This window comes from Rattus norvegicus, chromosome 18 (genome assembly GCF_036323735.1).
Source record: "Rattus norvegicus strain BN/NHsdMcwi chromosome 18, GRCr8, whole genome shotgun sequence".
Lineage (NCBI taxonomy): Eukaryota > Metazoa > Chordata > Mammalia > Rodentia > Muridae > Rattus > Rattus norvegicus.
Genome location: NC_086036.1, coordinates 45,233,207 through 45,259,628, shown reverse-complemented (window position 1 = coordinate 45,259,628; position 26,422 = coordinate 45,233,207). Strand labels below are relative to the sequence as shown.

Genomic DNA, 26,422 nt, shown 5'->3' with positions numbered 1-26,422 from the left:
TACTACCAATCAAGAAAAACATATTCAGCTAGTTATCTTTAAGGTTTAAAGAAACACCTCCTCAGGAAAAGGAGAGGAAATCAGTTCCACAAAAATAAAATAAATAAATAAATAAATAAAATTTAAAAATGAGATATTATTCAGAAGGAAAATAAAATAAAACAGGGAAGAAACAGATTTACATAAAGAACAAACATATAAGAATTTTGAGTTTTTAAATTCTTTTGTTTGTTTTTTGTGACAGGGTCTAACTGTACAGTTCTGGCTGGCCTAGAGCATACTATGTAGACCAGGCTATCCTCAAACTCAGAGCTCTGCCAGCCTCTGTTCCCCAGTGCTTGGATTAAAGGTAGTAAGATTTTAAATTCTTTTTTTTTTCCTTTATTTATTTACAGTCCAGTTGTTAAACACCTCCCGGTCTGCCCTCCCACAGTTCCTCATCCCATTCCTCCTCCCCCGACTCCAAGAGCCCCTTCCCCCCACCAGACCTTCCCACTCTCTGGGGCCTCAAGTATCTCAAAGGTTAAGCACATCTTCTCCCACTGAGGTTAGACCAGGCAGTCCTCTGCTGTATATGTGTCACGGGCCTTGGACCAGCTAGTGTATGCTGCCTGGTTGGTGGCTCAGTGTCTGAGAGATCTCAGGGGTCCAGGTTAGTTGAGACTGGTGGTCTTCCTATGAGATCACTTTCTTCCTCAGCTTCTTCAGCCTTTCCCTAATTCAACTACAGGGATCCCTGATTTCAGTCCATTGGTTGGGTGTGAGATTTTATATTCTTAATTGGCCTAGCATGTCAAAGTTTAAATTAGTATCATTTTCAGAGAATTTTTATGATAGCTCAGATAAGAATATTTTGGATTACACACACTTATGCATGTTTTTGTTTTTTATTTTGAGAAAAAGCCTCTTTAGCCCAGGCTAGCCTTAAGCTCCCTCAGTATCCAAAGGTGATCTTGAGTTTCAATCCTCATGCTTGTACAAACAGAGCTATGACTAGACATGCTCTACTATGCCAACCAACTTTTACACAGTGCTGGGGTGGAACGCAGAGCTCTGTGCATGTTAGGCAAAGAGTCTGGGCCAACAACTGAGGTAGACCCTCAGCTCCCTTTATGTGTTTTTTAATGTATACACTTATGCACCAGTGAAATTATTAGCAACAACAATACAATGGCTAGCAAAAGGAATTAAGATTATCAGGTATTCACATACTTATTCTAACAAGTAAAGAAAAATAGTACTTTGTGAAACTAGAACTGGAGTAGTTGTAACCTTATAATACACATTATAAGACAATACTAAAAGAGAAAATAAAAAAGGATAGGTGATATAATGTGGTGGTTAATACTGACAACTTGAGAGAATACAAACTTGCCAGATATATAAACCTTGGCTTATGTTCATGAACTATGTGGATTATCCTCATTAGGTTGACTGAGGTAGAAAGGCCCATCCTAAAGTTGCGGTCCTAGACTATAGAAAAAGGAGAAAGCCTTGAACAACTGCCTTGAGCTCCTGCCACCATGATTTCTGTCATAATAGACAGTACCCTCAAATTTGAGTCAAAATAAACCCTTCCTGTCTCAAGTTGGTTCTATCAGGGTATTTTATAAAAACAGTAAGACAAATAACTGATACATAAAAAGGGAAAAAAAAATGGAATCATACAAAATGCTAATTAAACTGCAAGAAGGTTGGAGAGCTGGCTTAATCAGTAATGAGCCTAAGCTTTATTCAGACATCTAGCATGACTGCAAAGGCTAGGCTCAGCAGCCTGTGTTGATAACCCCAGTGCTAGGGACAGGGGATCCTGAAGAACTCTGGAACCCAGATGAACTGACAAGTGAGACAGACCTTGTCTCAAGAAATAAGATGGAGTGCGCTGGTTGCTGCCGCCGCAGAGAGCCCTTGGGCAGCACCCCACGAGCAAACTTGAGCCTCGGGACCACAGGTAAGACCAACTTGTCTGCTGCAAGAGAGCTGCCTGGTGAGATCGGGACACACAGAGGCAGAGTTCATCTAGGACCAGGCACGTCCTGTGTTTGCCGGAGGTCCCACGCCCACAGATCCCGGGCCCGCAGCAGCTGTCTGCTCCCAGACCCCGTGGGAAAGACACCTCACCGCCTGATCAGGTGGGCACTCCTGAGGCTGCAGAGCGGAAGAGACCACCAACACTGCCCACCCCTGCCCACATCCCTGGCCCAAGAGGAAACTGTATAAGGCCTCTGGGCTCCCGTGGGGGAGGGCCCAGGAGCGGCAGGACCCCTGCCTGAGACACCACCTGAACCTGAAGGAAACAGACCTGATAAACAGTTCTCTGCACCCAAATCCCGTGGGAGGGAGAGCTAAACCTTCAGAGAGGCAGACAAGCCTGGGAAACCAGAAGAGACTGCTCTCTGTACATACATCTCGGACGCCAGAGGAAAACACCAAAGGCCATCTGGAACCCTAGTGCACTGAAGCTCCCGGAAGGGGCGGCACAGGTCTTCCTGGTTGCTGCCGCTGCAGAGAGCCCTTGGGCAGCACCCCGTGAGCAAACCTGAGCCTCGGGACCACAGGTAAGACCAACTTGTCTGCTGCAAGAAAGCTGCCTGGTGAACTCAAGACACAGGCCCACAGGAACAGCTGAAGACCTGTAGAGAGGAAAAACTACACGCCCGAAAGCAGAACACTCTGTCCCCATAACTGACTGAAAGAGAGGAAAACAGGTCTACAGCACTCCTGACACACAGGCTTATAGGACAGTCTAGCCACTGTCAGAAATAGCAGAACAAAGTAACACTAGAGATAATCTGATGGCGAGAGGCAAGCGCAGGAACCCAAGCAACAGAAACCAAGACTACATGCCATCATCGGAGCCCAATTCTCCCACCAAAACAAACATGGAATATCCAAACACACCAGAAAAGCAAGATCTAGTTTCAAAATCATATCTGATCATGATGCTGGAGGACTTCAAGAAAGACATGAACAGACTTAGGGAAACACAGGAAAACATTAATAAACAAGTAGAAGCCTACAGAGAGGAATCGCAAAAATCCCTGAAAGAATTCCAGGAAAACACAATCAAACAGTTGAAGGAATTAAAAATGGAAATAGAAGCAATCAAGAAAGAACACATGGAAACAACCCTGGATATAGAAAACCAAAAGAAGAGACAAGGAGCTGTAGATACAAGCCTCACCAACAGAATTCAAGAGATGGAAGAGAGAATCTCAGGAGCAGAAGATTCCATAGAAATCATTGACACAACTGTCAAAGATAATGTAAAGGGGAAAAAGCTACTGGTCCAAAACATACAGGAAATCCAGGACTCAATGAGAAGATCAAACCTAAGGATAATAGGTATAGAAGAGAGTGAAGACTCCCAGCTCAAAGGACCAGTAAATATCTTCAACAAAATCATAGAAGAAAACTTTTCTAACCTAAAAAAAGAGATACCCATAGGCATACAAGATGCCTACAGAACTCCAAATAGATTGCACCAGAAAAGAAACACCTCCCGTCAATAATAGTCAAAACACCAAACGCACAAAATAAAGAAAGAATATTAAAAGCAGTAAGGGAAAAAGGTCAAGTAACATATAAAGGCAGACCTATCAGAATCAGACCAGACTTCTCGCCAGAAACTATGAAGGCCAGAAGATCCTGGACTGATGTCATACAGACCCTAAGAGAACACAAATGCCAGCCCAGGTTACTGTATCCTGCAAAACTCTCAATTAACATTGATGGAGAAACCAAGATATTCCATGACAAAACCAAATTTACACAATATCTTTCTACAAATCCAGCACTACAAAGGATAATAAAGGGTAAAGCCCAACATAAGGAGGCAAGCTATACCCTAGAAGAAGCAAGAAACTAATCGTCTTGGCAACAAAACAAAGAGAACGAAAGCACACAAACATAACCTCACATCCAAATATGAATATAACGGGAAGCAATAACCACTATTCCTTAATATCTCTCAACATCAATGGCCTCAACTCCCCAATAAAAAGAAATAGATTAACAAACTGGATACGCAACGAGGACCCTGCATTCTGCTGCCTACAGGAAACACACCTCAGAGACAAAGACAGACACTACCTCAGAGTGAAAGGCTGGAAAACAACTTTCCAAGCAAATGGTCAGAAGAAGCAAGCTGGAGTAGCCATTCTAATATCAAATAAAATCAATTTTCAACTAAAAGTCATCAAAAAAGATAAGGAAGGACACTACATATTCATCAAAGGAAAAATCCACCAAGATGAACTCTCAATCCTAAATATCTATGCCCCAAATACAAGGGCACCTACATATGTAAAAGAAACCTTACTAAAGCTCAAAACACACATTGCACCTCACACAATAATAGTGGGAGATTTCAACACCCCACTCTCATCAATGGACAGATCATGGAAACAGAAATTAAACAGAGACGTAGACAGACTAAGAGAAGTCATGAGCCAAATGGACCTAACGGATATTTATAGAACATTCTATCCTAAAGCAAAAGGATATACCTTCTTCTCAGCTCCTCATGGTACTTTCTCCAAAATTGACCATATAATTGGTCAAAAAACGGGCCTCAACAGGTACAGAAAGATAGAAATAATCCCATGCGTGCTATCGGACCACCACGGCCTAAAACTGGTCTTCAATAACAATCAAGGAAGAATGTCCACATATACGTGGAAATTGAACGATGCTCTACTCAATGATAACCTGGTCAAGGAAGAAATAAAGAAAGAAATTAAAAACTTTTTAGAATTTAATGAAAATGAAGGTACAACATACCCAAACTTATGGGACACAATGAAAGCTGTGCTAAGAGGAAAACTCATAGCGCTGAGTGCCTGCAGAAAGAAACAGGAAAGAGCATATGTCAGCAGCTTGACAGCACACCTAAAAGCTCTAGAACAAAAAGAAGCAAATACACCCAGGAGGAGTAGAAGGCAGGAAATAATCAAACTCAGAGCTGAAATGAACCAAGTAGAAACAAAAAGGACCATAGAAAGAATCAACAGAACCAAAAGTTGGTTCTTTGAGAAAATCAACAAGATAGATAAACCCTTAGCCAGACTAACGAGAGGACACAGAGAGTGCATCCAAATTAACAAAATCAGAAATGAAAAGGGAGACATAACAACAGATTCAGAGGAAATTCAAAAAATCATCAGATCTTACTATAAAAACCTATATTCAACAAAACTTGAAAATCTTCAGGAAATGGACAATTTCCTAGACAGATACCAGGTACCGAAGTTAAATCAGGAACAGATAAACCAGTTAAACAACCCCATAACTCCTAAGGAAATAGAAGCAGTCATTAAAGGTCTCCCAACCAAAAAGAGCCCAGGTCCAGACGGGTTTAGTGCAGAATTCTATCAAACCTTCATAGAAGACCTCATACCAATATTATCCAAACTATTCCACAAAATTGAAACAGATGGATCACTACCGAATACCTTCTACGATGCCACAATTACTCTTATACCTAAACCACACAAAGACACAACAAAGAAAGAGAACTTTAGACCAATTTCCCTTATGAATATCGACGCAAAAATACTCAACAAAATTCTGGCAAACCGAATCCAAGAGCACATCAAAACAATCATCCACCATGATCAAGTAGGCTTCATCCCAGGCATGCAGGGATGGTTTAATATACGGAAAACCATCAACGTGATCCATTATATAAACAAACTGAAAGAACAAAACCACATGATCATTTCATTAGATGCTGAGAAAGCATTTGACAAAATTCAACACCCCTTCATGATAAAAGTCCTGGAAAGAATAGGAATTCAAGGCCCATACCTGAACATGGTAAAAGCCATATACAGCAAACCAGTTGCTAACATTAAACTAAATGGAGAGAAACTTGAAGCAATCCCACTAAAATCAGGGACTAGACAAGGCTGCCCACTCTCTCCCTACTTATTCAATATAGTTCTTGAAGTTCTAGCCAGAGCAATCAGACAACAAAAGGATGTCAAGGGGATACAGATCGGAATAGAAGAAGTCAAAATATCACTATTTGCAGATGATATGATAGTATATTTAAGTGATCCCAAAAGTTCCACCAGAGAACTACTAAAGCTGATAAACAACTTCAGCAAAGTGGCTGGGTATAAAATTAACTCAAATAAATCGGTTGCCTTCCTCTATACAAAAGAGAAACAAGCCGAGAAAGAAATTAGGGAAACGACACCCTTCATAATAGACCCAAATAATATAAAGGACAAACATCACCACAGGATAAAAGGATATAAAAAGATATTTCAAGCAAAGGGACATAAGAAGCAAGCTGGTGTAGCCATTTTAATACCTGACAAAATAGACTTCAAATCAAAACTAATCGGAAGAAATATGAAAAGACACTACAATAGTCAAAGGAAAAACCTACCAGGAGGATACTGTAATTCTTAACATCAATGCACCAAACACAAGGGTAGCCAAATTTATAAAAGACACACAGTTTAAATCACACACTGATTCTCACATACTGAAAGGAGGCTTCAATCTCACTCTTGCCAATAGACAGGTCATCCAGACAAAAATGCTGAGGCTAACTGATGTTATACACCAAACAGACCAAACAGATATTTACATGACATTTCACCCAAACACAATATACCTTCCAATCAGCATCATGGAACTTTCTCCAAAATTGACAACAAACTTGAACACAAAGCAAATGTCAACAGATAACAAGAAAACTAAAATACTCTGCACCCTATCTTACCACCATTGTTTAAAGGTGGCTATCAAAACAACAAAGAACTTACAAACTCATGAAAAATGAACAACTCACTACTGAATGAAAAATGCTCAAGACAGAACTTAAGAAAAAGAATCAAAGACTTTCTAGAATTGAACAAAAATGAGCATACAACATACCTAATTTTATAGGACACGAATGTGTTTCTAAGAAGCAAGTTCACAGCACTGGGTTCCAACCTAGAAAATGTGGAGCTATCTCATACTAGTAACTTAGCAGCATATCTGAAAGCCCTTCAAGAAAAATAGGTAATTACATTCAAAAGGAGTATGTAGCATTAAGTAGTATGATCTGAATGAAATCAAATAATGGAAGAGACAGAGTACCAACTGGACATCTTTTGTCATGAAATTAAGCTTCTAGTATTGGGATTAGGCTATATCTAATTGGATTGTTAGCCAAAAGGGAATCCCCAAACCCATACTGATGCCAGGACTATAAGCTGCTCTCAACAAACATGGCACGCAGAAGATAACACCTACATAACCACTGACCATGTAAAAGTTAAACTAGCACTTAACTAGAGCATACCCCCCTATAGATTAGTATCTTTGGTATAGAAAAGTACTCTGCATGCTACCAAAGAAGAAACACAACCATCAACCCAACTGTAAAGCCTTTGCTTTTACATGTTGCCTGGCCCCCAAGATATGCTAGTGTAATGATGGCACAAAGCTTGCAGGAGTAACCAACCAATGCCTGATTTGACTTAAGATCCTCCTTACTCCATGAGATGAAATTCATACCTAACACCGATTAAGTGGCCACGAACCTGAGACTAGATAGCACGGAAACCTAGGTTGAAACCATATACTAGAGACACCGCCGGACCCTGAAGGAAACAGACCGGATAAACAGTTCTCTGCACCCAAATCCCGTGGGAGGGAGAGCTAAACCTTCAGAGAGGCAGACAGGCCTGGGAAACCAGAAGAGACTGCTCCCTGCACACACATCTCGGACGCCAGAGGAAAAAGCCAAAGACCATCTGGAATCCTGGTGCACTGAAGCTCCCGGAAGGGGCGGCACAGGTCTTCCTGGTTGCTGCCGCTGCAGAGAGCCCCTGGGCAGCACCCCACGAGCGAACTTGAGCCTCGGGACCACAGGTAAGACCAAATTTTCTGCTGCAAGAAAGCTGCCTGGTGAGCTTGGGACACACGGAAGCAGAATTTCTCTAGAACCGGGAACGTTCTGTGTTTACTGGAAGTCCCACACCCGCGGATCCCGGCCCGCAGCAGCTCTCTGCTCCCAGACCCGGTGAGAGAGAGACCCAACCGCCTGGTCAGGTGGGCACTCCTGAGGCTGCAGAGCGGAAGAGACCACCAACACTGCTCACCCCTGCCCACATCCCTGGCCCAAGAGGAAACTGTATAAGGCCTCTGGGCTCCCGTGGGGGAGGGCCCAGGAGCGGCAGGACCCCTGCCTGAGACACCACCTGAACCTGAAGGAAACAGACCGGATAAACAGTTCTCTGCACCCAAATCCCGTGGGAGGGAGAGCTAAACCTTCAGAGAGGCAGACAAGCCTGGGAAACCAGAAGAGACTGCTCCCTGCACACACATCTCGGACGCCAGAGGAAAAAGCCAAAGACCATCTGGAACCCTGGTGCACTGAAGCTCCCGGAAGGGGTGGCACAGGTCTTCCTGGTTGCTGCCGCTGCAGAGAGCCCCTTGACAGCACCCCACGAGCAAACCTGAGCCTCGGGACCACAGGTAAGACCAAATTTTCTGCTGCAAGAAAGCTGCCTGGTGAACTCAAGACACAGGCCCACAGGAACAGCTGAAGACCTGTAGAGAGGAAAAACTACACGCCTGAAAGCAGAACACTCTGTCCCCATAACTGACTGAAAGAGAGGAAAACAGGTCTACAGCACTCCTGACACACAGGCTTATAGGACAGTCTAGCCACTGTCAGAAATAGCAGAACAAAGTAACACTAGAGATAATCTGATGGTGAGAGGCAAGCACAGGAACCCAAGCAACAGAAACCAAGACTACATGCCATCATCGGAGCCCAATTCTCCCACCAAAACAAACATGGAATATCCAAACACACCAGAAAAGCAAGATCTAGTTTCAAAATCATATTTGATCATGATGCTGGAGGACTTCAAGAAAGACCTGAACACACTTAGGGAAGCACAGGAAAACATTAATAAACAAGTAAAAGCCTACAGAGAGGAATCGCAAAAATCCCTGAAAGAATTCCAGGAAAACACAATCAAACAGTTGAAGGAATTAAAAATGGAAATAGAAGCAATCAAGAAAGAACACATGGAAACAACCCTGGATATAGAAAACCAAAAGAAGAGACAAGGAGCTGTAGATACAAGCTTCACCAACAGAATACAAGAGATGGAAGAGAGAATCTCAGGAGCAGAAGATTCCATAGAAATCATTGACTCAACTGTCAAAGATAATGTAAAGCGGAGAAAGCTACTGGTCCAAAACATACAGGAAATCCAGGACTCAATGAGAAGATCAAACCTAAGGATAATAGGTATAGAAGAGAGTGAAGACTCCCAGCTCAAAGGACCAGTAAATATCTTCAACAAAATCATAGAAGAAAACTTCCCTAACCTAAAAAAAGAGATACCCATAGACATACAAGAAGCCTACAGAACTCCAAATAGATTGGACCAGAAAAGAAACACCTCCCGTCACATAATTGTCAAAACACCAAACGCACAAAATAAAGAAAGAATATTAAAAGCAGTAAGGGAAAAAGGTCAAGTAACATATAAAGGGAGACCTATCAGAATCACACCAGATTTCTCGCCAGAAACTATGAAGGCCAGAAGATCCTGGACTGATGTTATACAGACCCTAAGAGAACACAAATGCCAGCCCAGGTTACTGTATCCAGCAAAACTCTCAATTAACATTGATGGAGAAACCAAGATATTCCATGACAAAACCAAATTTACACAATATCTTTCTACAAATCCAGCACTACAAAGGATAATAAATGGTAAAGCCCAACATAAGGAGGCAAGCTATACCCTAGAAGAAGCAAGAAACTAATCGTCTTGGCAACAAAACAAAGAGAATGAAAGCACACAAACATAACCTCACATCCAAATATGAATATAACGGGAAGCAATAATCACTATTCCTTAATATCTCTCAATATCAATGGCCTCAACTCCCCAATAAAAAGACATAGATTAACAAACTGGATACGCAACGAGGACCCTGCATTCTGCTGCCTACAGGAAACACACCTCAGAGACAAAGACAGACACTACCTCAGAGTGAAAGGCTGGAAAACAACTTTCCAAGCAAATGGTCAGAAGAAGCAAGCTGGAGTAGCCATTCTAATATCAAATAAAATCAATTTTCAACTAAAAGTCATCAAAAAAGATAAGGAAGGACACTTCATATTCATCAAAGGAAAAATCAACCAAGATGAACTCTCAATCCTAAATATCTATGCCCCAAATACAAGGGCAGCTACATACGTAAAAGAAACCTTACTAAAGCTCAAAACACACATTGCACCTCACACAATAATAGTAGGAGATTTCAACACCCCACTCTCATCAATGGACAGATCATGGAAACAGAAATTAAACAGTGAAGTAGACAGACTAAGAGAAGTCATGAGCCAAATGGACTTAACGGATATTTATAGAACATTCTATCCTAAAGCAAAAGGATATACCTTCTTCTCAGCTCCTCATGGTACTTTCTCCAAAATTGACCATATAATTGGTCAAAAAACGGGCCTCAACAGGTACAGAAAGACAGAAATAATCCCATGCGTGCTATCGGACCACCACGGCCTAAAACTGGTCTTCAATAACAATAAGGGAAGAATGCCCACATATACGTGGAAATTGAACAATGCTCTACTCAATGATAACCTGGTCAAGGAAGAAATAAAGAAAGAAATTAAAAACTTTTTTAGAATTTAATGAAAATGAAGATACAACATACTCAAACTTATGGGACACAATGAAAGCTGTGCTAAGAGGAAAACTCATAGCGCTGAGTGCCTGCAGAAAGAAACAGGAAAGAGCATATGTCAGCAGCTTGACAGCACACCTAAAAGCTCTAGAACAAAAAGAAGCAAATACACCCAGGAGGAGTAGAAGGCAGGAAATAATCAAACTCAGAGCTGAAATCAACCAAGTAGAAACAAAAAGGACCATAGAAAGAATCAACAGAACCAAAAGTTGGTTCTGTGAGAAAATCAACAAGATAGATAAACCCTTAGCCAGACTAACGAGAGGACACAGAGAGTGTGTCCAAATTAACAAAATCAGAAATGAAAAGGGAGACATAACTACAGATTCGGAGGAAATTCAAAAAATCATCAGATCTTACTATAAAAACCTATATTCAACAAAATTTGAAAATCTTCAGGAAATGGACAATTTCCTAGACAGATACCAGGTATCGAAGTTAAATCAGGAACAGATAAACCAGTTAAACAACCCCATAACTCCTAAGGAAATAGAAGCAGTCATTAAAGGTCTCCCAACCAAAAAGAGCCCAGGTCCAGACAGGTTTAGTGCAGAATTCTATCAAACCTTCATAGAAGACCTCATACCAATATTATCCAAACTATTCCACAAAATTGAAACAGATGGAGCCCTACCGAATTCCTTCTACGAAGCCACAATTACTCTTATACCTAAACCACACAAAGACACAACAAAGAAAGAGAACTTCAGACCAATTTCCCTTATGAATATCGACGCAAAAATACTCAATAAAATTCTGGCAAACCGAATTCAAGAGCACATCAAAACAATCATCCACCATGATCAAGTAGGCTTCATCCCAGGCATGCAGGGATGGTTTAATATACGGAAAACCATCAACGTGATCCATTATATAAACAAACTGAAAGAACAGAACCACATGATCATTTCATTAGACGCTGAGAAAGCATTTGACAAAATTCAACACCCCTTCATGATAAAAGTCCTGGAAAGAATAGGAATTCAAGGCCCATACCTAAACATAGTAAAAGCCATATACAGCAAACCAGTTGCTAACATTAAACTAAATGGAGAGAAACTTGAAGCAATCCCACTAAAATCAGGGACTAGACAAGGCTGCCCACTCTCTCCCTACTTATTCAATATAGTTCTTGAAGTTCTAGCCAGAGCAATCAGACAACAAAAGGAGATCAAAGGGATACAGATCGGAAAAGAAGAGGTCAAAATATCACTATTTGCAGATGACATGATAGTATATTTAAGTGATCCCAAAAGTTCCACCAGAGAACTACTAAAGCTGATAAACAACTTCAGCAAAGTGGCTGGGTATAAAATTAACTCAAATAAATCAGTTGCCTTCCTCTATACAAAAGAGAAACAAGCCGAGAAAGAAATTAGGGAAACGACACCCTTCATAGTAGACCCAAATAATATAAAGTACCTCGGTGTGACTTTAACCAAGCAAGTAAAAGATCTGTACAATAAGAACTTCAAGACACTGAGGAAAGAAATTGAAGAAGACCTCAGAAGATGGAAAGATCTCCCATGCTCATGGATTGGCAGGATTAATATGGTAAAAATGGCCATTTTACCAAAAGCGATCTACAGATTCAATGCAATCCCCATCAAAATACCAATCCAATTCTTCAAAGAGTTAGACAGAACAATTTGCAAATTCATCTGGAATAACAAAAAACCCAGGACAGCTAAAGCTATCCTCAACAATAAAAGGACTTCAGGGGGAATCACTATCCCTGAACTCAAGCAGTATTACAGAGCAATAGTGATAAAAAACTGCATGGTATTGGTACAGAGACAGACAGATAGACCAATGGAATAGAATTGAAGACCAAGAAATGAACCCACACACCTATGGTCACTTGATTTTTGACAAAGGAGCCAAAACCATCCAATGGAAAAAAGATAGCATTTTCAGCAAATGGTGCTGGTTCAACTGGAGGGCAACATGTAGAAGAATGCAGATCGATCCATGCTTATCACCCTGTACAAAGCTTAAGTCCAAGTGGATCAAGGACCTCCACATCAAACCAGACACACTCAAACTAATAGAAGAAAAACTGGGGAAGCATCTGGAACACATGGGCACTGGAAAAAATTTCCTGAACAAAACACCAATGGCTTATGCTCTAAGATCAAGAATCGACAAATGGGATCTCATAAAACTGCAAAGCTTCTGTAAGGCAAAGGACACTGTGGTTAGGACAAAACGGCAACCAACAGATTGGGAAAAGATCTTTACCAATCCTACAACAGATAGAGGCCTTATTTCCAAAATATACAAAGAACTCAAGAAGTTAGACCGCAGGGAAACAAATAACCCTATTAAAAAATGGGGTTCAGAGCTAAACAAAGAATTCACAGCTGAGGAATGCCGAATGGCTGAGAAACACCTAAAGAAATGTTCAACATCTTTAGTTATAAGGGAAATGCAAATCAAAACAACCCTGAGATTTCACCTCACACCAGTGCGATTGGCTAAGATCAAAAACTCAGGTGACAGCAGATGCTGGCGAGGATGTGGAGAAAGAGGAACACTCCTCCATTGTTGGTGGGATTGCAGACTGGTAAAACCATTCTGGAAATCAGTGTGGAGGTTCCTCAGAAAATTGGACATTGAACTGCCTGAGGATCCAGCTATACCTCTCTTGGGCATATACCCAAAAGATGCCTCAACATATAAAAGAGACACGTGCTCCACTATGTTCATCGCAGCCTTATTTATAATAGCCAGAAAATGGAAAGAACCCAGATGCCCTTCAACAGAGGAATGGATACAGAAAATGTGGTACATCTACACAATGGAATATTACTCAGCTATCAAAAACAACGAGTTTATGAAATTCGTAGGCAAATGGTTGGAACTGGAAAATATCATCCTGAGTGAGCTAACCCAATCACAGAAAGACATACATGGTATGCACTCATTGATAAGTGGCTATTAGCCCAAATGCTTGAATTACCCTAGATCCCTAGAACAAACGAAACTCAAGACGGATGATCAAAATGTGAATGCTGCAGTCCTTCTTTAAATGAGGAAAAAGAATACCCTTGGCAGGGAAGGGAGAGGCAAAGATTAAAACAGAGACTGAAGGAACACCCTTCAGAGCCTGCCCCACATGTGGCCCATACATATACAGCCACCCAATTAGACAAGATGGATGAAGCAAAGAAGTGCAGACCGACAGGAGCCGGATGTAGATCGCTCCTGAGAGACACAGCCAGAATACAGCAAATATAGAGGCGAATGCCAGCAGCAAACCACTGAACTGAGAATAGGTCCCCTATTGAAGGAATCAGAGAAAGAACTGGAAGAGCTTGAAGGGGCTCAAGACCCCAAAAGTACAACAATGCCAAGCAACCAGAGCTTCCAGGGACTAAGCCACTACCTAAAGACTATACATGGACTGACCCTGGACTCTGACCCCATAGGTATAAATGAATATCCTAGTAAGAGCACCAGTGGAAGGGGAAGCCCTGGGTCCTGCTAAGACTGAACCCCCAGTGAACTAGTCTATGGGGGGAGGGCGGCAATGGGGGAGGGTTGGGAGGGGAACACCCATAAGGAAGGGGAGGGGGGAGGGGGATGTTTGCCCGGAAACCGGGAAAGGGAATAACACTCGAAATGTATATAAGAAATACTCAAGTTAATAAAAAAAAAAAAAAAATCAAAAAAAAAATCAAAAAAAAAAAAAAAAAGAAACCATATACTAATATTTTACTGAAGGATTGTAGCAATAAAATGACTTCTAATGACATTCTGCTATAGACGTTGCCTTGCTCAGTTATCAGAGAAGCTTCCTCTAGCAGCAGATACAGACACAGATACCCACAGGCAGACATTATGCTGAATATGAGACCTCAAACAACTCAGCTCTAAAGCAGGTGTCTCTATGAAACCTTCAGGTCCCAGGGTACCCTGCTGAAGAAAAGGAGGAAGAAAAGGGGGATAAGGCAGAGGGCTGGAGGATAGAAAACAAAGCCCTCTAAATTAATTTCATCAACACACATACGAACTCACAGAAACTGAGGCAGCATGCACAGGGCTTACACGGGTTTGGACTAGACATTGGTCCTAGAGCTAAAAGGAGAAGAGGACACATGGCCCCATCCCTAACCCAGAAGCAATCTCCAATGATAAGCACTTGCAAATGAAAGTGTAGTGTCCTCCAAAGGCGTCTCACTAGGAAAGCAAACTATTGTTGAGGGCAGGCTGCATGCCTGGCAGTAGACGTTCAACAGAAAATGAACTCAATTACATCTGTGGAGGCTCTGTGTCTCATACTGTCATGTTGGGGCCTTATTAGTTTTTTTGTTTTTCTTTTTTACAAATTTTTATCTTTTTTCACTTTTATTTTAATTCTTTGGTTGTGTATTATGGCTTCTAGTTTAATGTTTTTATGAGATTCTGAGCATGTAAATGGGTGGGTCTCTGCAGCTATATCTCCTTCTTGTGTGATTGCCTACTCTATCCTTCACTGTTTTCTTATTTGAATATATTAAATTTTTTCTTATCTTTTATATTGTATTGTACTGTTATCATCCCTTAGAGGTCTGTTTCTGTTTACTGAGAGACGACAGAAAAGGGGTAGATCCAAATGGGAGGGCAGTGGGGGGGGATTTGGAAGTAATAGGAGGAGAAAATGTAATCAGGATATATTGTGTGAGGAAAAAATAGTAGATAAAAAAGTCAGTTAACGATCCAAAGACATTAATCGTAAGAAATATGAATTACCAGTAAATATGCAGAAAACATGTTTAATACTTCAAAATCTGTACGAAAGTGTAAATTTAGATTATCAAAATTACCTTGGTGAAGGAGTTGAGCTCGGTAAGCTGGAAGGGAAGTTGTAAGGAAGGTATGGAGTCGAACAGCCAAAAGAAACTTTAATCCGCACTCATCTAAAGTTTCTCCACCTATGACCAGAGAAAAAGTGTTTATTTTTAATTGTGCTTTGAAAAAACAAAAACCAAAAATGTATAAGTAAAAATGCTACTAAAAAACATATTATAAGAATAAAATACTAAAAATGTGTAAATTCAGCATGTCACAAATACAACATTTAAAAACAAAACATCCTTAAACTGGCAAAAGTTTGCTACTCGAAAATATTTTCTAAAATTTCTTTTCACTAAACAACTTTTTATATTATAGGGAAAATAGCATGGCTAAATAGCTAAAGATGAGAATGAATTGATTTAAAGTCTATTAACATTCTTTATAAGCCAACCTCCTTTGATCTGAATCTTCTATTTTTAAGGAGTTTATGTTTTCTGTGCTATATTATACTATTATTTACTGTATGGATCCTATCTACATCCCAGGATTCAGTTACAATGGAGGAAATAGTTTTATGCTAATAGTATGAAAATTGAGTCCTGATTTTTATTTTAAATGATAAAAGTAATAATATAGCCATATAAAACATATTAAACTACCCATAACATACTCACATAAAATTAGTAACTATTACTAATGTCCTCAAAAGTATAAACTAATTTTTCTTAAAAACTTTTAAGCTTTTGTATCAAACTGAATTCTTATTTTTTTGCCAAGCTAAGTTTAATGGAAAATCCTACTAACCAATACCTGGTTTAAAATAATAGACTTATTAATTTTAAACTTTGAGATATAACGAAAATTGTTCATTTAAATTTGTTTATATCTTAGATTTAAAAAGGATTCTCTAGGTGATGAAAAGATCTCTGGGTTCGGTCCCCAGCTCCGAAAAAAAAAAAAAGAACCAAAAAAAAAGATCTAATTTTGCTGTTTTTAAATGTTATTCTAGGTATGAGTACATAACAATGGTAATTTTTGAAAAGTCCTGAATCACACTGTGAATTTTTATAGTGGATTATTCCCACAGAAGAAAAAAAGAAACAGAAATACTTAAATTCTGCTATTTAAAAACCTATCCTTTTGCTAAATTCATAATTAAGCTAAATATTTTGCAGCAAGCAGGTCATTATTGATGATGACTGTTATGAATCTGTGTACTTCCTCACAGTATAATTTACAGACTAAATAGTATTTAGCAGAATTAAAACTGTTGTAAAAAATAAATTTTATATTAGCTTTATAAAAAGGCATCATCATATCACTTTTATCAAAAATTATGTAAGATCATGCCCTACAAAAATAAGTAAAATTATTTTTTCCTCCCATCTTGTACCGAATTTTACTTTTACCTTGACTTCTGTCTCTACTTTCTCCAATATCAGTGCTTGTAGTTGCAATTGTATCTGCTAAGGCCATCAAAGACATCTGTTCCATCCTGGTGAGCCCTGGTAAACTAGAATGAAGTAAATGGCCAGAAAGAACCTGAGCATGCTCAGGACCAAAGTAAGTTGGACTATATTGTGAAAGGTCAATAACTCTGGGCTGTGTATTCTCTTCATCTGTCTCTAATATGTGATTATCAGACATTAGAACTGAAGTCTGAAAAAGCTCATCATAACTTTCTTTTGATAACTGTTCTGATTTCCTTAAGGAACTTTCATTCCTAGTCTTTTCCAAAGATGAGTAATAGCTGTCGTCGTCTGCTGCAAGTAAGGCATATAAAGGAAGTGGGGGAACAGAGTCTATCTCTGTGTAGTCTCTGTTTTCAGCTTTGTTGAATGCCTGAGGGTCTCTGGTGGTGCTTCCACTAGCACTGATGGTGAGAGATCTAAGGCGGCGTTCATGACTGGATTCAGTTTCATTCAGAGCCACAACTTCCCCAGCAATGCATTTGACAAGATGTGACAAGATGGCCTTGGCTCTCCGGACTTTGCCAAGATCCATGAGTTCCAAAAGCTGCAAGGGATGGTACTGAGGTAAAGTTGGAGAAAGTACATGAGCTGCTTCAAAAAGACCAGAATCTTCCATATCCACAGAAGGGTCAAATGTACTTTTTTTTCCACAGATTTTTTGTGCAAGACTGGTCATGGATCGAGTCAGAGTTTTCTTTGGAGGATGTAGCCCAGAACTTGATGAGTTACTTTGCTTTATTAAACTTAATATAGACGGAGTACTTCCATTGTATGAATCTGCTATAACAGGTTCTTGTTTATAAGATGGCTGCCATTGGGAATATACATGCATTTCACAATCCATTCCTACCACAAGGATGCCATCCCGGACCCATGATAAAGAAACAGGAAAAGGTGGGGCACCTTCTACAGAAGAAACCAAATCTACACTTCGTAATAGTACAAATTTAGAAAGAGGTACGACTTTAGTACTGTCCCAGAGAGGAAACACCTGGTTCTCCTTCACAGTCTGTTCTTGTACCTTGCCAGCCATGGGTCCATACATAAAAAGTTTTGAGCCAATTCCTACGGTTAAGATATGAGAACCATCTTCTCTAGACATCCAATCTAAGTGAACCAAATGTTTTGTGCTTGATGTAATACTTTCTTTACTGACTAAATATGTCTCCTGTTTATTATAAGCCACTAAATTGCTATCAATACTAATGCCAGAATCCAACACTGTACTTAACTCATCTAAGTGAATTGTCTGCTCAAGGATCCAACATGAACCTCCTGTAGACTCACACTCGAAGATACTCACATGCATAACAAATTCCTGAGATCTACTATTACATGTGGGCTGTTTATAAGCTACTGCTAAACGATTTGTATGTGCACAGCTCACTTCTACAGGCCTACCAGGTACAGTTATACTACTATTGCTCTGAAGTCCATCTTCAATGAGTAATGGCCATTCTTCCCAAATATACACAAGATCTATTTTTCCATTCTTTGATGTAGCTGATTCTCCATTTGTTACTCTGCATCGCCAAAATCTTACTTTATCATCTGAGCATGAAGTTGCCAATAAATAAGGAGCACTGCAAACAGGATATATGGAAGATGAACTCAGGTGTCCTAGAAAGAAAATGAGCCATTAAAAATTCTGGTAATTACTTTTTTTTGTCTGTTTTTTGTTTTTTGTTTTTGGTTTTTTTTTTTTGTTTGTTTGTTTGTTTGCTAAGATAGGGTTTCTGTGTATAACCTTGATTATCCTGGAACTCACTCTGTAGACCAGTTTGTCCCCAAACTCAGAGACCAAGCTACTTCTGCCTCCCAAGTGCTGGGTTACATTCATGGGCCACTACTGTCTGGCTTACTTATATTTTCTATGTATTAAAAATTTGAACTGTTTTACTGAAAACTTGTTAAAAACATGAGATGCTATCAATCAGGCTTTTAATGATACCAATAAGCTATATACTACAGGGCTGGCAAAATGACAACCTGAGTTTAATTCTCAGAACAAACATGATGGAAGAAAAGAAACAACTTCCTTAAGTTGTCCTGACATATATAAACACACACACACACACACACACACACACACACACACACACACACACACAGACAGAAATAGAGGTATACTAGAAAAAAAAGTCACAAAAACCTAGAAGAGAATTTAGAAAATTTACTTAAATTCTTGTATTTTGCAGGTTAAAGACCATAACGATTCATATTAAATATTTTGTAAGTAAACTCATTAAAACCTAGTTACTATCCTGATTCTGAATTTGTCATCTGCAAGTTTTATTAAGTAATATCAACATATTTTTAAAAATCTGTCAAAATTGTCTAGACCTACTTTCTTCACATATTTCAATCAAGTATGACTGCCAATGTTTATCTAGGTAGTAAATGGTCACTTTACAATTTTATTTTTACTTTTCTTTTTATTAATTTATATTTGACAAATTGTATGCCTGTACTATAATACATTCTGATTCTCTCCTTCTCACTCTTCACCTTCTCTTGTCTCCTTTCCATCTCTACCACCCACTCCTCACTCACCCTTATCAGTCTTTCTTAGGCTCATGACTTCCAATTTTGTTTTGTGACCCATCTAGCTTAAAGAAGGCCATCTATGTCACGAGTGGATTAGAGCTACCATTGGAGCCCTTGAAGGCAATGATATCCCCTCTTTCTGAATCGATCAGTAGCAAACAGTTCAGCAGTGAGGGGCTGGGCTCCCTGAATCCCTATTCCATCCCTGCTTGACTTCATGACAGACTCATTTATATATAGACCCTGTGCAGGCACCTACAACTGCCATAAATCTTGCCCAGAAGAATGACATTTCACAGCCTTTCTGTCTGCTGGTTTTATATTATCCCCCTTCTGAAATTTTCCCTGAGTTTTAGAGAGGAGAAGATCAATCTATTTCTTAGGTTTGAGGACTCATCTACCATTTACTATCAGTACTTAGTGCAGCCGTGGGTCTACATTGACCATTACTCACTAGAAACAGACTTCTCTACTAGTGAGAACAACATCACTCCCAGAATATACAGTCTATTAAATAAAAATGACAGTTTAAGGAATGGTATACCTCCCTACTAGTTATTGGTCTGAAAGGCTGTAGAAGTCTACAGAACAGTACATGATATTGCATTTGATTACCAAACACAATTAAACAGTGTCACTGTATTTTAAAGACACTGTACACACTGGCTTCAGGATACAGAGGAATCAATCTAAAACTGACCAGGAAACTTCCTCTACGGTGGTGAGCTTGAACAGTATGAAGATGCTATGCCGGATACTGGTGAGAAAAGGCAACTCTGAACTGTGCTTGTCGGAATACTGACCAACCAGAGAAGATATGCCCATTTGTACAATAGCGACACAACTGTTGGAAGGTAACTAAATGTTTACTGATAGGATTTGAAGCCCGCTACAAAGGAGGAAATTTCATGTCTGGTACAATAATCCTAGTCAAAAGACCATATGGAATACCTGCTATTATTATTTTAGTAGGTGGTCATGTGATTAAATCTTTGTTTCTATCTATAACCTAGGCTACTCTGAACCTTAGTCAGAGACATCTCTTTTTGCAGTGGGCAGCAGTCAATGGAAAGACACACAATTGGTCAGCCAATTGTGCTCAGCCCTAAATGAGATACTTATATCAAATCAGCTCTTGGAACATCACTGAAGAGAAGGCAGAAAGAATCTAAGAGTCAGCTGGAGGAGGGGGAGCTTTGTGCAATGCTATCTTCTGGATATGGCATGGCTATCACACTCATGAACAAAAGCACATGTGGTTGCTAGCACAAAATCAAAACAGCTGAAATTCTGGCATAGGTGGGTAGATAGTATCTACTCCTTATCGAGGAGCTATAGGTAATTTGAAAAAAAAAAAAAAGACATGAACCAGGAGAAAGTGTTAGAGTGTATATAAATGGAATACAAGGAGGGAGATAAGAGTTGTATATGATCATATTTCATTGTACATGCACGAAATTATCAAGCATAAACAGGATACAAAAAGAAAAGCTGGGAATAGCTACTCCTCAGTCTTGTGGAGTAGAAGTGGGCAGAAAGATGTAGGTCTCTATAACTCTGGCTGATCGGCAGAGCCAAACTTTTGAGCTTCAGGTTCAGTGAGAAACCTTGCTTCAAAAAGTGAAGGTAGAAAGCTGGAGAGAGAGTTCAGCAGTAAGAGGTCATACTACTCTTCACATGGCCTAAGTTTGATTCTCAGCACCCACATCAAGGAGTTTGCAACCACCTGAAACTCAAGCTTCAGAAAATCAGTCTGACTTTCACTGGTACCTGCATTCACATGCACATACCCACACATATATGCATAATTAAAAATACATCTTAAAAACGGTACAAAGTGACTAAGGAAAGATGCTGAATGTGGATTCTGGGATTAACAGTAGATTAACTCAGATTATCAGGCCTAACAGCAAACACCTTTATCCACTGAACCATACCATAAGCCTCTACTATATTTTAAAGCACATATCATCTTAACTAATGTTATTTTAAAGCCTTAACCAAATGTAACATTACAATGCCTTTAAGGTCACTGTCAATTCCTTTAAGCTGAATATAAACATTTTTAATCCCTTCCAAGGGAATTTACTAAATCAATCTATCTATCTATCTATCTATCTATCTATCTACCTACCTACCTACCTACCTACCTATCTACCTACCTACCTACCTACCTACCTACCTACCTACCTACCTACCTACCTACCTACCTACCTATCTCACACTAGAAAAGTTTTCCCTACATGCCCCCTAAACAACTTTTTATTTTTAATATAGCCTCATATAACACAAGAGGACCTGGAATTGGCTATGTAGACCAGGTCAGCACTGAACTTGCAGCAATTCTCCTTTCGCCTTCCAACTGCGGGAATTGTAGGAATAAACAATATTTGACTGCATTTATGAAATAAACAAATACCGGTTTTCCACATAACTTCTAAACTGGGCCAAGCGCTGCCGATGGTCAGTGTCTCTGACCTCTCTATCTTGCTGGTGGCTTTGACTAGGAGCTGAAGAGTGAAGACCTGCTGCTCTGGAGAGTAACAATTCTGTCAACAGAAAAGTTATTCTTTTTCTAGTTTTACTTTTCCTTGCACTGATGCTTTAATATATAGAAGCATAATAAAAATTAGTTAGAATATCATTAACAATCCAACTCCTAAAAATTTCACCTTTCACAAAAGATCAAGAACCTGATAGGAAACAGAAAAATGTTTGTATTTTAAGAATCAGTTAAAGGAATGAGAAGCAGCAAAAACAGGCAAATAATTAAAAAAAAAAAAAAAAAAAACCAAATAGATACTGTGAGTATGAAAATGAAAAATAAACGACTAAAACCATGAATGCTATAGCAGTAGTCTCAGAACAGTAGTTCTCAATCTCTGGGTCACAACCCTTTGGAGAGTCGAATGACCCTTTCACAGGGGTTGCCAAAAGATCATCAGAAAACACAGGTATTTACATTACAATTCATAACAGTAACAAAATTATAGTGATGAAGTAGCAATGTAAATAACTTTATGGTTGGGGTCACCACACCACGAGGAACTGTATTAAAGGGTTGCAGCATTAGGAAGGTTGAGAACCACTGTTTTAGAGCCTTAGCACTCTATACCTGTCAGCACAAAAATCACTGGAGTACTTGTTACTTAGACTTGCCAGTCTCTAACCGAGCGTATGTGATGAAGTGTCACACTTTCATAAAAATATGATTATTTAATAAACAGGAGTTTAAGAATAGAGTTTGGAGTGACTACAGTTCCTGCACTTGGAAGGCTGAATAAAAAGAATGAGTTGGAGAATTTAAGACCACTTTGAGATACTCCAGTTTTTAAACAGTCTAAAAACAGACTTAGTATTGTGTTTTGTATTATTGATACATGTAAGGCAAATACATGAAAGGCTTATTATATAAGATTACTGGGCACTAAGCCACTACATGAATCAGTAACTTTCTAACAAGTTCACAGGATGCTGCTGCTCCAAGTTCAGAGATTGCATTTTCAAAATGCAATCGGAATAAAGGTGATGATTCAGGAACCTTGTACTGTCTATCTTAGCACATGGCTCCAGAAAACTACTATAAATTCTAAAATGCTGGCAAATGAGGTAATTTACTTTGTTTAATGTGATAGTTTTGTTAACTTGCAAGAATTTAGAGTCACCACGGAAACAAAAGTCTAGGCAAACTTCTGAGGGAGTTTTTAGGTTCCATTTACTTAGCAAAACAATTCCATGGGCTGGTTCTTGGACCTAACAAGAGTGTGGTGGTTTGAATGAGAATGGCTCATGGAAGCTCCAATATTTGAATTCTTGGTTCCCAGTTGGTAGAACTGTTTGGTAAGGACTAGGAGTGGCCATGCTGGAAGTGTCACAGAAAGTGAGGTTGTGTGGTTTTCTACAACTTGGGCCAGTCCCAGTGTGCTCTTTCTGTTTCCTGCTTTTCAAGTTGTGAATTCTCAGTAGCTGTTCCAGGCAAGCTACTGCTTGCTGCCCTACTACCCTGTCACTTTGCCCTGATGAACTCTTAGTTCTCTAAAATTTTAAGCCTAATTAAATGTTTTCTATGATAAGCTGCCTTGGTCAATGGTGTTTTGTTTTTCTTATGGCAAAAGAAAAGTAAATAACACAGAGTAACCTGAGCTGAACACCAGCATTCATGTATGGCTCTCTGTTTCCTATGACCAGCCAGTTCAAGTTCCTGCCATGATAGTCTATACCTTAGAACTGGGAGTCAAATAAACCTCTCTTAGGTGGCTTTTTCAGGTAATTACTCAAAGCAGTAAGAAAAGTAAACAGAATTGGCTGACAAATGTTACATAACCTAAAACCATAGTAAGTCTTCAATATATATTCAAAGTACATACTGCTGTGTATGTACTTCAGAGCGAGGTATAGTATTTACTTATAAAAACAGTGGTAAGCATTCATGGCTTACGAAGTTGGATTAGTCTTTTTTGGTAAATTTTACAAACCTGCTGAAGGCTTAACACTTATTATTTCAACTCCTTCTGGCAAATCCAACTCTTTGCTGTATACCATTTCAGAAAAAAGAGACAACTTGCTGGTACTCTGGAGATTAGCTCTGCAAGCCTGGAATTTCTGTGAAAATGGAGATAGAATCTTCTCTGGAGAAGAGGAATAATGTTCTTCTGGTAGCCAAATAGCTTCTGATATTTTTGTATCTATTCTTTCATCTATAAAACAAAAAAACAAAACCAAAATCTGGGAGGGAATCCTTTATGAATAAGTATTGCAATTGCTACTTTTAAATAAATAGCTGAAATAAAAAAGATAACATTATAGATATACTGGTGATTATTTACAGAAAGGAAGAAAGCTGTTTTATTTTTGGTAGTCTAAATAAACTAGAATTATCAGCAGTATATAAAAATGGTTTCAAAACTCACTCAATAAACAATGGGAAGGAAGACGGGTTCAGGAAAAGATAATTGAAAGAGGAAGAAGAAGGGGGAAAAGGAAGGACAAAGTCAAGTAATTATACACATACATGAAAAGGTAATAATACATCTCTTACTTTGTATAATTAATATATAATATTAATTTTACTTATAAAAATGTATATGGTTTGTAAAACTGTGTTAAATATATGTAGGGCTATGTAATGAAGTAAAAGTGAATTTCTTTAAAAACAAAAAAAGCCCTATATTTTTCTATATTTTTTTACTTGTGTATGTATACTTGTTGAAATACAGGTCTATCTGAATATAAAAAAATAGTGGAGGGGTTGGGGATTTAGTTCAGTGGTAGAGCGCTTGCCTAGGAAGCGCAAGGCCCTGGGTTCGGTCCCCAGCTCTGAAAAAAAAAAAAGAACCAAAAAAAAAAAAAAAAATAGTCGACTTACCCAGTGAGACAGGAATCGACCTTAAGTGTAAATCCCACATACGTAAGAGTGAACGGTTGTCTTGAGTACACTCTATCACAACCAGGTAGAACTTTTCAGAAAATCCGTTACGTGAACTGCCTGTTGACATCAGGAATATTTTTCATTAAGACCGATGGATGAAATAGTATACTTAATATATGACGCTAATATACTTTATTTTTTTATAGAAAGAAACTTTAAAATGCAAAGCAGTATTATGGAATGGGTCATTAGCAAATGAATTTACATTAATTTGAAATTTTAACTATATACATGCTATGTGTAAATTTCATTTTAAGGTCTAAATTTAAAATTTTTACTTTGCGCATTTTTATCTTAAAATTCCTATTATAGTCATTACTATGGAACTGTTACAGTGAGGTATCACACACACTCACTGAGAGAGACAGAGACAAACCTACCTCACAGGGTAGTCCTAGAACTTGTGCTTACCATACAAGCCTAATGATACAATGTGCTAGCATACATCTATAGTCTCAGTTCTCCTTTACTGAGATAGGAGACTTGCCTGGAAGCTCAGATTCCCATTAGGCTAAAGGATGTAATGCATCAGCAGAACAAAACAAGTGAAACCCCATCTAAAAGAGGGAAGGCAAGAACTGAATAACCAAAGTTGTGTTTGCCTCCACATGTGCACAGCCTGCCATATCCACACCTTCATTTACACAAGCACGCACATACATGCACAGACAAAAAAAAAAACAAAAACAAAAGAGAAAAACTTCTTTCTCACTACTAAGTGTAAACAGCACAAAAGTTGCTAAAATGAGTAACTAAATGCATCATCTTGAAATTATCACAAAACCAATAGACCATTATTAGTTTCTCCTCAACACTGCAAACACATTTACTAAAAGAAAAACCCAATTTAAAAGAACAGAAACGGCAGCAGATCTTATCCAATAATCTAATACTAGAAGGGCAGATCGCAGAGCAAAAGACAAGTAACACAAAGAACCAAGACAACTTTCCTTCTCCAAAAATTATGAATTCCATATTAATGGCCCCTGGTTAAAATGATTTACATGAAATTCCATTGCAGAATTCAAAAGAATGTTTATGAATAGGGTAAAACAAGTCAAGGACTTGAATACTTTCCAAGAGATCATAAACAGCTGCATGAAATAATGAAGTTAATAGGAGACACAAAATAAAGAGATAAAAAATTGAGGAGAACTCACAATAAAAAGATGAAGGAAATGAAAAACATAATGAGTCACATAAGAACTCAATGGAAATGACCATTTCCATTACCAACAGAAATGACCATGTGACGATACACTATTGGGGTAAAAAGACAAAATGGAAGAATTAGATCCTTCAGACAAATGTATGAACCCAACATGCAAAAGCTCCGGAGCTCCATGACAAGGCACACCTACACAAGACTGACGCACAACAGAAAGTCCTATGTCATACTATAATGTACAAAACACTGAAAGTATTTATGTAGCTATGAAAAGGGTCAAACGACAAAGGC

At 38.9% G+C, this 26,422-nt stretch overlaps 1 protein-coding gene across 5 annotated transcripts in view; it reads right to left on the bottom strand.

Annotated features, from left to right (window-relative positions):
* Dmxl1 (Dmx-like 1) overlaps window positions 1-26,422 on the bottom strand; it is a 170,495-nt gene that overhangs the window by 90,371 nt on the left and 53,702 nt on the right. For all 5 annotated transcript variants that reach the window (XM_017601109.3, XM_006254710.5, XM_006254711.5 and 2 more), the window contains exons 16-19: window positions 24,901-25,020; window positions 24,011-24,232; window positions 16,926-18,608; window positions 15,546-15,653 (exon numbers count right to left, since the gene is read on the bottom strand). In XM_017601109.3, the coding sequence (XP_017456598.1) occupies window positions 15,546-15,653; window positions 16,926-18,608; window positions 24,011-24,232; window positions 24,901-25,020 (2,133 nt within the window). The remainder of the gene's footprint in view (window positions 1-15,545; window positions 15,654-16,925; window positions 18,609-24,010; window positions 24,233-24,900; window positions 25,021-26,422) is intronic.